This window comes from Nyctibius grandis, chromosome 19, assembly GCF_013368605.1.
Source record: "Nyctibius grandis isolate bNycGra1 chromosome 19, bNycGra1.pri, whole genome shotgun sequence".
Classification (NCBI taxonomy): Eukaryota; Metazoa; Chordata; class Aves; order Nyctibiiformes; family Nyctibiidae; genus Nyctibius; species Nyctibius grandis.
In genome coordinates this window covers 2,206,107-2,218,197 of record NC_090676.1, presented here as the reverse complement: position 1 = coordinate 2,218,197, position 12,091 = coordinate 2,206,107, and the positions used below count along the sequence as shown (strand labels likewise).

Sequence of the window (12,091 nt, the reverse complement as noted above, 5' to 3'; positions counted from 1 at the left end):
CCCTTCAAACCCACCGTAGGATTTGCAGATTGGTTCCAAGATGGGAGAAGGTGGTGCATAAAATCAAGCACAAAGTGTACTTAGCAGTTAATGAAGGGTGCACAACTGTTCTTTGGTGAGATAGTTTCTCAGGGAGGTCCATACCCAGCAGAACATAGGACAAACTGCCCCACTTCCTCCAGCTGGGATCACCAATCCAGGGCTCCCACTAACGCAAGTCTCAGAGCTGAAGAGCTCATTAGATTGAAGGACTCAGGATCCCAGAAGGAGCTTTAGCCCATAACACAAGATGTACACTGTGCTGAAGGTGGGAAGCTCTTGGGCCACCACAGATGCTTCCACGCAAAGGTAAAGACACACAAGCAAACGGAGAAATTCACCGTTTCTGTGGTAGGGTGATGGGTCTGGTACGTGTGTGGTGGAAAAAAACAATGATTTACTGAAATTATAATTACTAAAAATGAGTGTAAACTCATCCACGTACTTGACCTGAAATTTAATCCGAATGGAAAGCTCAGCCTAACCTGCCACTGCAAGAGCAGCTCGGGGAACAGCTACTGAGCTGCGCTATTTCACCAGAACCTCAAAGACAAGGCAGTGCTCTGAGCAGCGCTTCAGCTGAGCTCTGCTGTGAAACGCTGGATGGAGGGCACGCTGCACTGGTGTGTGTGCCCAGGGCACTGGTGGCATAGGTGCTGCTGTGAGGAAGGACCTCCGGCTGGGGCATCTCATGTTTTCTCTCTCTCTCCTCCTGGTCCGTGTATCACTTGTTAGCAAGGGAAGCGTGTTTCGGTTAAAGGGGAGCCAGGTAAGAAGATCTGCACGCCACAGGAACACACAGAGCTCATGCTACCCACCACAGCAACACTCCCGAGCCACTGGCTGCTGCAGGGGACCCAGCGGTACCTACAGCTGCTTCCCATCACCCCTCCCAGTACGGCACAAACACCACACTAACTCCAGGTGCTGTTTCCCCCATCCAAAGAGAAGGCAAATTTACTACTTCTGGTAGCACAGATAACATTCAAGCATCTGGGGACAGTAGGGATATCATGCCTCCGGCCAGGACATCACCAAAACCCCACAAGACGAGGAGGGCAGCAGCACACAACAGTGGGTGGGAGCACACAGGAAAACACGCACACACCACGACACGCACACACAGACGATGAGGATTTTTTTTTGAACAGCCCCAGTATGAGCGATTAGGAAGAGGGTGACAAGGAGATGGATGCTGGAATGGGATGGGGACTTGAGTCTCCATGTTGTGTTGGAGTTCCTATGAGAAGCCAATTATTACCTTAACCATGACTTTTGTCTCCAGCCTAAGCTATTTTTCATAAGTGAGAATGTTTATGAAACTTATAAAATCTTTTACTAAAAGAAATGGGATGGAAGTGGCACATTCTTATTTCACTTCCAGCAGTACAAAAATCTGATTCTCAAAACAGGCTGTTGTTCAGGACAACAGGAAAATGCATTCATAATATTATACTTGCAATTCATTAATGCAGTTTGCTGTAAATTAACCACACAAAGTGGTAAGTGTGATTTACTAAAGCTATAAAACTTGCATCTGTGAAAACTGGAACCAGGTTTGGAAATCAGGCACTAAATCACATCAGCTCTAAGGGCATTAATGCGACTAGTGAGGATTTAAACTGCTCTAAGAACAGAGCTTGGCCCACAATCTTGAAATGAAAGCCATTTATTCCCCATCTTAAAATACTGACTTGACTACACCTTCACATACCCTCCTCATATAAAATATTACTGTGATTGGAAAGTTTGCTCTTTTCTGCAGAACCTGAGATAACATTACTTATAATAAATCTTACCCAGCCATATACAGGGCGTTTTGTTTGGATTCATCCCAAAAGGTTAAGCTCCAGACTGAATAACTGGGGCTAATAACTGCTTGGCTCTAGGTCAGTCTTGGAAGAAAAAACTGAAATGGAAAAGTCCTGCTGAGGTGGGACATCCCTTTTCCAAAAAGCAGACTGGATTACTAGGGGAAATCCTGAATGATCATTCCAGATCTCTCCTCAAAAGCAGCCACGGCCGCTACTGTGATTTTATTCTGTGCTACCACTGACGTGTCCCACAGTGCCACAACACCAGCAAATTCAGCAAACCTTGGGTTACCTGGCGGGCACAGCTCCTACAGCATGAAGTGAGATAAATGGTACAAAGGATGGGAACGGAGGGCTGGAGAAAGGGGAACACGCAGGAGTGATGGCAGAGAGGAAATGGAAGTATGAACAGGGAAGTTTTCTTATTAAGCGTTGCATGAATTGGAAGAGGTTGGTAAGACCATCAAGAAATCCTCCTTAAAAAAGCAACCTTATCAAGCGTTCTCCCATTCTCCTTCCTTAAATCATCGTTTTGGCAGACAGTTTCCCAACACTTATGTGTACCAATAGCTAAAATGTACATGAAGGGCATGGAGTTAGTCCGAAGGCAGCAGGATGGGGAGGAGCCTGGTTTGGGCTTTCGCTCATTCCTTTGAAAAAACTGATCTTCAGAGGTTTCTTTTTTTTTTTCTCCTTTTTTTTTTTTTAATTAAAGGCTTTGTTACAGTCCCAAACGAAGAACAAGGAGTGACATGACACACAGTTTGAGTCACATGCACTTCATACCTGGAGGCACCGTACGTTTGCGTTTGCGTGCTTTTCAAGTGTTTTCACCAAAGAAAACCAAAGGGATAAGAGAAAGAAAAACAAGGGGGAAAAGGTGGGGTGGAGGAGAGGGGAAAAGAAACAGAATAAAGAAAATTAGCACATGACCAAAGTGTATCCCCGGGAGCAGATGCGCTGTGACCAGGCTCACAGGGGACCACGGGCTGAGCCAGCTCAGAAGCCACTGCGTGCCCGTGTCACCCTCGGGGACAGGCAGCTGGCACCTCGCTCCGAAAGCAAACGGGCACCACAGAGGGGGGAAAATGTGGGGACTTTTGAGAGACCTTTTGTGAGACAGCCACAGCCCTTGGTCCCATCAGCCATGGACTCCTCAGACTCAGCTGCTGACTTGGCTGGGATGTGCTGGTGGCTTTTTTTTAAGACCAATATACAAACACAGGTCAGGTCAAGGTCTTGTTCTCACGAGTGACAATAAAGAGCAATTTTTTTTCAGCAAATCCGGTGGCTGATGCATAACAGGTTGCGGTGTCTGGGCGCACCAAGCCATGCATGCATTACAAGCCCAAACCGCACCTGCGTGTCCAGGAGCCTCATGCAAATTTCAGATTCAGTTCTACCACATTTTAAATTTAAAAATGAAATCTGAGATCCTCTCAGAGGCCACCATATTTTTCCCAAATGAGTGAGACTGGCTCTACTGCAGTGATTTGAGTGATGTTCTGGGAACACGTCAACTCCTCCAAGGCATGTGTGACAATTTTCTCATATCAATCAGCCGGTCTTTTCGGAGCTGCCTTGGGAAGAACAGTGAGCTCAAGTCACAGGGCTCTGCTGTGAGGAAGAAGCAGCCCAACGTTGAGCAGAAAGGGTGCCAAGGTAGCGGTGACTGCAGATCACCCCCAGGCACCCAGGAGGGAGACAGGGATAGCCTGTTCCTCCAGTGGATAGACGAGGATAGATGGACAGTGTGAGTGATGGAAGCTGCAGCCAGAACATACAGGTACCCCCTTTTATTTTTTAATTTTTTTTTTCCCCAATTAATTTATCTCACTGCATCCAAAATACATTCAAAAGAGGTTCACTGCTTGGTAAAAAATTCAGTTTTACTACTGAACCCCTTGGTGCACTCACAGCTCACTCTCCCAGGTGATGCAAAACTGCTGCGATCCTGCTACAACTTTTTCCTGCCTTTTTCTCCAAGATAGCTGGGCTCTTCACTAAACTGCATTTTTTGCTCTTTCTCCTCCCCCAAGTTTTTATTTAGCCTCTTTTGGAGCTCTTTAGCTTAGTTTTCTTCCACGTATCAGCTCCATGGGAAATGCACGTTTTAAGAGGAGGATTAATTAGTAAGTAATTACCCCAGTACATCCTCATGCAAAAGGGTGTCACTGTACGTCTGGCTGCGTGGTAAGTTGAGTCTTTCAAACAGCAGTAAAACCTGACAAAGCCCACTGAAACCAGCCCCTGGCTTGCTGTGTTTTGCAGTGGGCTTTGGGCCAGGCTCCGGTCCTCATCCCCTCCAGTACCTGATCTCAGCCAGCGCTGCAAATGTACAGCAAGAAGGTCAGATACTGGGAGGGAGAGTTTCGATGGGGGGTGGGTTTAATGCTATTGGAAAACAGTTTTGTTCTGTTTTGTTGGTTTTGTGTTTTTTTTGTTTTTTTTTTAAGCAAAATCTTGACGTCTGTTCATAAATCTCTAGGGAAAAAGCAACCGATCAGACACACACTGGGAATGAATCCAATGAAACTTACTGACCACGACAACGTGACTTCCAACAGGTTTTTAAGATGGTTTAACAGGCTGGCTGCTGTGTTTCCAATACAGGCTAATGCTTACCCTAGGAAATACATCCAGATTGTCTGCCCAAGGGCTAAAAGGCACCAGTAACATGGGAAAACACAAAGGGACTCACACCTGCAGGGGCACAACCTGGTGCTGGACCACAGCCCTGCTTGGGAGCAGGGAGATGGGGCCCACAGAGCCCCACCACACCCAACAAAACCCCACGAAGCTACAGGAATATCTAACCAACACGTCCAAACTCCTGTACAAACCCAAAGACATCTGGCTAGCCCCTAAAAACACACCAGAAAGGGATGCACGGCCCCGTCATGCAAGTGAATGGCAACTCTTCACCTTTTACCTTCTGGGGAAGCCACCTCCTCGATGCCACCAACCCTGAGAGTGACACGGGGGATGCAGTGCTTCCCCACGTCCCAGAGGGCAGCGAGGCATCGCAGGGGACTGTCCCCATCTCCACGAAGCTCCAGATCCCAAGAGGCTGCGAATTCCCACAGCACTGCTCTAACCTGTGTCGTTTCAGCTGAAAAAGCTGCCTGGGTCTGATGGTGAGTTACCTCTCCTTACTGCAAGCCAGATGGATGCTGCTAAAACACAGTGGGGCTTTACCAGCATCATCCTCACGGCTCTGCCGTCCCTCCCTACTCATATTAATAGATCGTGGTGGAGAAATGAAATGCAAGAAATAGGAAAACACTCATTGAATCCTGATTTGGTTTTTCCTCCTCTTACAGGAAAAAAAGGAAAGGAAAGGGGGACCCCAGGGCAAATGCACCCAGGGAGAGAGCTGGGCCAGTCAAGGGAGGGACAGAAGTTTGCTGAAAGGCAGAAGGACCGTTAGAGAGCAACGAGGAGAGCCCAAGCAAGGGCACACGGAGGGTGGTGTTTACCTACGAGATCCAGGGCAGGTCAGGAGGGAGGGTCTTCACACCTGGGCACGGCAACTGTCACAACACAATGCAACTACCAGCGGACGTGAAGAAATAAAGGTGAAAAGAAGAGCATGTACACACACAGACACGAAAAGAAAAAAAAAGGCAAGGAAATTAAAATCAAGTCGAAAAGCAACACAAAAAAAACAACAAAGAAAAAAAACTCCAAAAGAAAAAAGCACATACCAGCCCCTAAGAGCTCTTGAAATCAATTTTTTCAACACAAAAAAAAAGTAAATAAATAAATGAAACTATATATGCAGATAAAAATAAATATGGAGACAGTGGCATCACGCAGGCGGCAGCAGAAGAGGGAGGCTGAGGAGGAGGTACCTGTACATGGGGACGGTGACGGTGCGTTCGTAGTACTGCCAGGTGGAGTGCAGGTCCGTCCGGGACAGGTTGGTGGCATAAAATCTCCACGCCGCCTGCGGAGGAGACGCGGTGGGATTGCAGACCCAGGCACGGCCAGCACTGCCCTCGGTTTTATAAGCCTCAGCCGACACCGAGTCCTCCCTCTGTTTTCTGTGGGACAGTCCTGACATTCTGCCTTGTCCTTCATTTGGTACGTGGCAAATCTGGGGGGGTACCAGGATGCTCCTGACCACGTGAGCCCAGCTACAAGTGCTGTTGGTACCAGGCACTCGCTGTCAGGGTGAGGGCAGGTATCAAACGGGTGTTGACGCACACGAGTTAAAAAATTTGGAGCGAGAGGAGGAGGGGAATATCAAATGACACTAATTTCAAATCACCAAGGCCAGCCTTCTGCGTAGACATCTGTTATTGTGAAGAAAATACTCCCAATTGTAACTTTGCATCAGGATAAATATTCTCTTTGGGAGGAAAAAAAAAAAGTTTGGTGAAAACAGACTGTCCTAATGCATTTGTCTTGCTGTGCTGGGCTGGATTTCGTTCCTTTTCTCCCCCAGATTGCCTACCACATATGCTGCTTTCCCATGGCTGAGTTCTTGGCATTTATTCCCAGACAAGACCAGTCACCAGCTGCTGTCTCACACCTTACACACACGGTCCTATTTTTCACCTGCCCGTCTCCTCCCCTACTCCTAAAAGCCTATTAAGCCCCCCAAAACCAGGACGATGTAACCCCAAGGCTCCTTGGATGTGATCCTCACCTGAATCAGGCCCGCTGCTGGGTTTCGCCTCTTCTCAAAGTGTTTTTGCCGATGCTGCTCTTGAACCTTCAGAGCAAACCCCGAACCCAAGATGCCCTGGGGAAGAGAACGAACGTTTGCAGTTAGCAAGGCATGAGCTCAGCTGTCACTAAAAAGTTGCAGCGAACTTTCCCTCCAAAGGTTTGTTCTGGCTCATTTTTTTTGCTTCAAACACACAGGGGAAGGAAGGAGAAGCCTCCACCCAAGGCAGCCCTGGCAGACACACTCCCAGTGAAGGGCCAGCAGACTTTGCTGGTGCTCACTGGAATTTCTGCTTTTACCAAACCATCTCTAGCGAGCTGATAAAACACAAACCAGCCACACTGTGCTGCAAATTATCCCCATGAGGGAAAACCACATCCATGCAACACGCTGAAATGCACTGCGAAAGGGAGGGGGGTGATTTGCTGAAATGGTGTAAAAACCCCCCAGGAACAGCCCTTTGCGGGAAAAAATTGGTTTCACTTCAATAAGTACTTGTGCAGAGCCAAATCTAGAGCTTCCATCCCATTTGCTCGCACACACAGTGCCCAGCTGTGGGTATTCAGACAGAGTTCCCCCTCTTCTCCCCTTTTTTTTTTTTGACTCAAAAGCCACAGAGCAGTCGCAGTTGGGAGGTCCCTGGGTGCACCAAGCTGCTGGATGTAGCTGTCCCGTTGCCACCAGCTCCAGGGACCGGGGCCAAAGCACGGCAGAGCTCAGCCCCCCTCCTGGCCAGACACTGTGGCCCCCGCTTACGGCAGGAAGGGCGAAGAAGGAGACGCCGATGAGCGTGAAGGTAGCTGCCAGCAGCCGCCCGTTCCAGGTCTGCGGGTACTTGTCCCCGTAGCCGATGGTGGTGAGAGTAATCTGCAGGGAGGAGATCACACAGCCCTCGGTCAGGCAGCCTTAAAACCAAAACAACACGGCAAAAACTCCCGTGACACCGGGGTGGGACGTGGGGGACCAAGTTGAGGTGCAGCGTGGGCACCTGGGAGGACCCCAGGCTTCTTGGGGGGGAAGCAGCGATGCCCTGACAGCCAGGACAGCACTGCCACCCTCCCTGCTCCACACGCTGGGTTCTCACACCAGTCGGGAGCATTTTCTTGCCTTCAGCTGACACAGAGAGCTGCCAGCTGGTGCAGAGGCTGGCGGCAGCTCAGAGCCTCCCCCGGGAGATGGGGTTGTGCCTTCAGCAGGGGAAGAAACCGGCACAGTCTCCCCAAACTCCCTCTTGGCATCTCACGAAAGCAGGCAGGGCTATTTGCATGCATAAAGATCTGATGCTGTTTATTCCTCATCTTCCCAGCAGCGCCTATTAGCCAGTCTCCCTTCCTATTTAAAACCAGCATATTAGCCCAACAGGATGAATTACGGCTGCTTCGTACAACCTAATTTAGGGATGTTTTTCCCCCTCCTCAGTATTATTGCAATGCACCAAGAGAGTGCTGGCAAGCTGCTGCGTGCATTTTGGGGAAGGAGCTAAGAGATTTGTTGGAGACAAAGAACATCCTGAACTCCAGACTGCAGGAAAAGACACATTTTCCTACTTCAGCCCATGGACATCACTAGTGGGAAATGTTGGGTATCTCCCAAGGCTTCTGAGAGGATTTGGAGAGCCTGGGACTGGCAGGGCAAGGTGGTCTGATTAGGAACATCCTCGTTGAGATCTCTGCCCAACCCCAGCGGTCCCTGTGCCAAGTTGCCCCCATCCCACAGCCTCCATGGACAGAGCTGGCCCCGGGGACGGGAGCTGACACCGTGCTGATGTCGCTTTGGAAACCTCATGCATTCAACTTGGAATAAAATGACTTTTACACAAATGGAAGTGCGATCCCAAAGCGCCGTTTAATTGGGCCCACTAAAAGCCCTATCAATTAGATGCCGTTTTGACAAAGCGGTTAGAAAATGCATCCACACGGCTACTCCTTACTGACACAAAGTTGAAGCAATGCTCTCTCCATAATCACTGCAAAGCTGGTTTACAAGTTTTTATAATTTATATAGACAACTACAAAGACTGGATCCACTAAGATCAAACCAAGGGATGAGTTTCTGAACCCGATTTATTTTGCCCATCTCAACATCTGTCTGTATTGGACCCGTGAGCTGGACAATGACAAAACCTGTTTATTTTAATGGAGCTTAAATTTTAATCTGAGCTTCTCAGTGGCAAAAGAGTCTGGTGCACCTCCACGTCCTGATATCGGGGGAGATGATCCTTTGCCAAAGGCACGCTCAGCCTGGGAAGCAGGAGGGATAAATCTGCACATGGTTCTCCCAAGACTGAGCTCTAATCTGGGCTTTCACTTTTTCCTCATTGTTTGTTTTCTAGTTATGTCAAATTGGGCTTTGTTTTTATTTTTCTGTCATAACCAAGTGGCTTGAAAAGCAATTTACTGCTTCGTTCCCTTTGTTGGAACAGAGGAGCTGCTTGATCAGCCGATTCCTCCCCAAGCCTGTTACTGGGATTTGATCAGATCTGGGATTTTCATTACGTGCTTTGTAATCAAGGCCAAACTAGCGCCGCAGCGTCGGAGCAGAAGAACAATAACGCAAGAGGATTAGAACGTCATTAATTCTCTCTTTGTTAATCGGGTAATCCAATAATTCACACGCACACACAGAGCAAACAAAGTGTTGCCCTTTCCTCCTTTGTCAGCAAAGATGTGAACAGGGAGTGCTTTCAGCGCCGGAGTCTTCCTGGTGCTGAGACCCTATTAATTCTATAAAATTTATTCCAGCGCGTTGTCCAAGTACTATTTTAAATAAAGGGTGGCAATACTCATCAAAATTATGATCAAAGCACCCCATAGCATGGGGTCTTTATCCAACCTGTCTCTACTGTTGCGACAGAGCTAAATCTCACGACAGAGAGCACACGAGTTCCCATTTTCCTTGCCCTTCCAGCTAATTAACGTGATCCCCTAACATTTTCTACAAGGTTTCTTTAAGAAAAAGAGCTAAATGGAGTAGCCTGAAGCCATTTAATAAAAATGTTAACTAAGCACTCCATAAGTCGATTCCTCACATAAGTGATAGAAGATGGAGGGTTAATGGACATTTTATTTTAATAACCAGCAGCTGTTCTAGGAAAATTACTTACCAGACCCCACCAGAGCGCATCTGCGTACGTATCAAAGTGCTCATTTTCTCCTTTCTCGGCCAAGTATACCAGGAAAGAGGCCAGAATGAGGCACAGGAAGCCAATATACCAGGCAGTAATCAGCTCCTGCAAGATCATTAAGGGATAGAAGAGAATAATTGCAATCTTGGTGCGCATCTCCAAAAGCTGAGTTACTTGCGGTTGGATCTGAACTTTCCCTGCATTAGTTTAGGCTTTGGTTAGAGATCAGTAGTGTCGCTTTTTGAGATGGGACCATGTGCTGGTGGTGGCCCTGCCACACACACAGGGCAATCCCCATCCTGAAGACCCCATCATCTAAACACATACAGCAAATGGAGAAGGAAAGGGAGTGTTAATGGCTCCATTATTTCAAGATGTGGAACTGAGACTAAAAAAAAAAAAAAAATAAATATATTTCCCCAGTTCACACGGGGAAATGGGGTTAAAACTGAAATGGGAACCACCAAATCTCTGGGGACTCTGCTTAGGGCAGGTCTCTTCTACTAACTGGGGGGGAAGCTACAAAGCTGGGGTCTGGAGACAATATCCCCCAATTTCAGGGCAGTTTTAATTCAGAATCCACAGGAGTGATTGTTTTTGGATGAAGTTAATACAAGTGTGGACAAAAGAGACCCCTGAATTCCCTATGATTTTAACACAGTTCTGGACAAGCTGGGGAGGCTGTTTAGGGGAAAAAGTGCAAGAAACAGGAGAAATGTTAAATTCATAAATTCAGCAGCAGGAAACAAGAAAGTGATCAGAAAACCCTTCCCAAACCGAAGAAAGGCCAAGGTGCCTTACACCAGGGATCGGTTCTGCGACTGGTCTGTGATCTCACGTTGGGAAGAGGAACCTGGCACAGCAATCGTGCCTGCGAGAGGCGTCTGCTTGCAGGATGTCCTTTCAGAAATGCATCCTAGACAAAGAGCTCACAACACCACCTGTGCTTAACGAGGCTGCTGGCTAATTGCTAACTCTTTGAAATGAGCTGTATCAGTGTGCAGGTGGCCACTATGTTCAAGATATTCCCTGCAAACATCTAAACATCCCTCCTTTCTCTCCTCTTCTGGATGGAGACCTCCACTGGACCTCGTGTCTCTGGCTTTGCATTGCTCCCTGTGTTACTCTATGGTGACTTTCCAATCTCCCCAGGTCTGGGAGATGTTTGGGGTGGAGAACTGAACCAAAGCGGTGTCTCTGGCGGGGAGAAACATGAAGAGAGACTCAATGTCCTCGCTTGGGGCTTGCTCACCTTACTGTGTGCGTAGACCACAGAGCCCAGGAGCTTCCAGGTGCCGCCCCGCCGGTCCATGCGGATCATGCGCAGGATCTGCAGGAACCTCAAACTCCTGAGCGCCGAGGTGGCAAAGACGTTCCCTTGGGACCCCGCCGCCAGCACGGCGATGGACGCGATCAGCACCATGATGTCTGCGTGAACAGAGGGCATTGAAAGCTGAAGAAATGTTGCTGAACCCCTACACAATGGGGTGGCACTCCTACTGCCCCTGGCAGCAGAAGGCTCTGTGTGAAAGGGGTTTTTTTTATCAGTTGTATCTTGTGCTGGAAGGACACAGCAGAAATCTTAACCTGGATGAAAGGAGCCACTACGCACCTCGTGGAAACATCCTAGTTTCCTTCTCCACACTCATCCTCCCCATAGAAAATGTGTCAAACACTGCAAAGCCTGAATTCGATATGTTTCGGTGTTAACACTGCTAAACTGGATTAAATCCTTGCGAAATGCATGCCCTTTTTTAATCAGCCGCAGCTGCCCGTTACACAGAGCTGTCTAGAGGCGTGAATTCCCCCATGTACATTGGGAATGAAAATCTAGAGGTTTGCACCATAGCAATCCTAGGGTGCTCATGGACAAAGAAAGGGCAAGAAAAAAAGCCTTGCATTATATATCCCAAATATGAGGATTCTGCAAACTTCTTTCTTCCCCGGTTTTCTACGCAGTTTATAGGAGTTTTTCTGTGGAATAAGCTAAAATCCTACAAATGACCATTGCCAGCTCCCAGACATTTGAGAGCAGGCTCCATAGCAAATGGCACAGCCTCTCTGCCCACTCCTCACCCCCTTAAAAATAACTGCTGTGCACAGATGGCCCCTTTCATGAGCAGATCACCGAGTACTTGACAAACAAGAATTAATTAAGTCTCATAACTCCCTTGTGAGGCAGCTCAGCAGCACCAGGGAAGGCAAAGTGAGACACAGAGTTTCAATGACTTGCGAGCGATTCGGTGCTGAGGTTGGACACAGGATCGCAGGATCCCAGCTCCTACGCTCAGCTTCTCCCAGCTAAACCCCTTCTCTGGGGCTGCGGGTGGCTGCCAGCAATGCCCGGGGTACGCAGGGCAACGGGTCGGCTCCCAGGTCTGCAGAAAACAGGGTGGGCTTCATACAGAATAACAAAACCCATGTCCATGGATTGGGACT

The 12,091-nt window shown here is 48.2% G+C and overlaps 1 protein-coding gene across 6 annotated transcripts in view; it reads right to left on the bottom strand.

Annotated features, from left to right (window-relative positions):
* The window catches only part of KCNQ2 (potassium voltage-gated channel subfamily Q member 2), a 66,639-nt gene that overhangs the window by 28,801 nt on the left and 25,747 nt on the right, over positions 1-12,091 (bottom strand). For 5 of the 6 annotated variants that reach the window (XM_068416031.1, XM_068416033.1, XM_068416032.1 and 2 more), the window contains exons 4-9: positions 10,905-11,080; positions 9,632-9,757; positions 7,285-7,395; positions 6,508-6,603; positions 5,708-5,802; positions 2,640-2,669 (exon numbers count right to left, since the gene is read on the bottom strand). In XM_068416031.1, coding sequence (XP_068272132.1) covers positions 2,640-2,669; positions 5,708-5,802; positions 6,508-6,603; positions 7,285-7,395; positions 9,632-9,757; positions 10,905-11,080 — 634 coding nt within the window. The remainder of the gene's footprint in view (positions 1-2,639; positions 2,670-5,707; positions 5,803-6,507; positions 6,604-7,284; positions 7,396-9,631; positions 9,758-10,904; positions 11,081-12,091) is intronic. The other variant, XM_068416035.1, reaches the window with a different exon arrangement.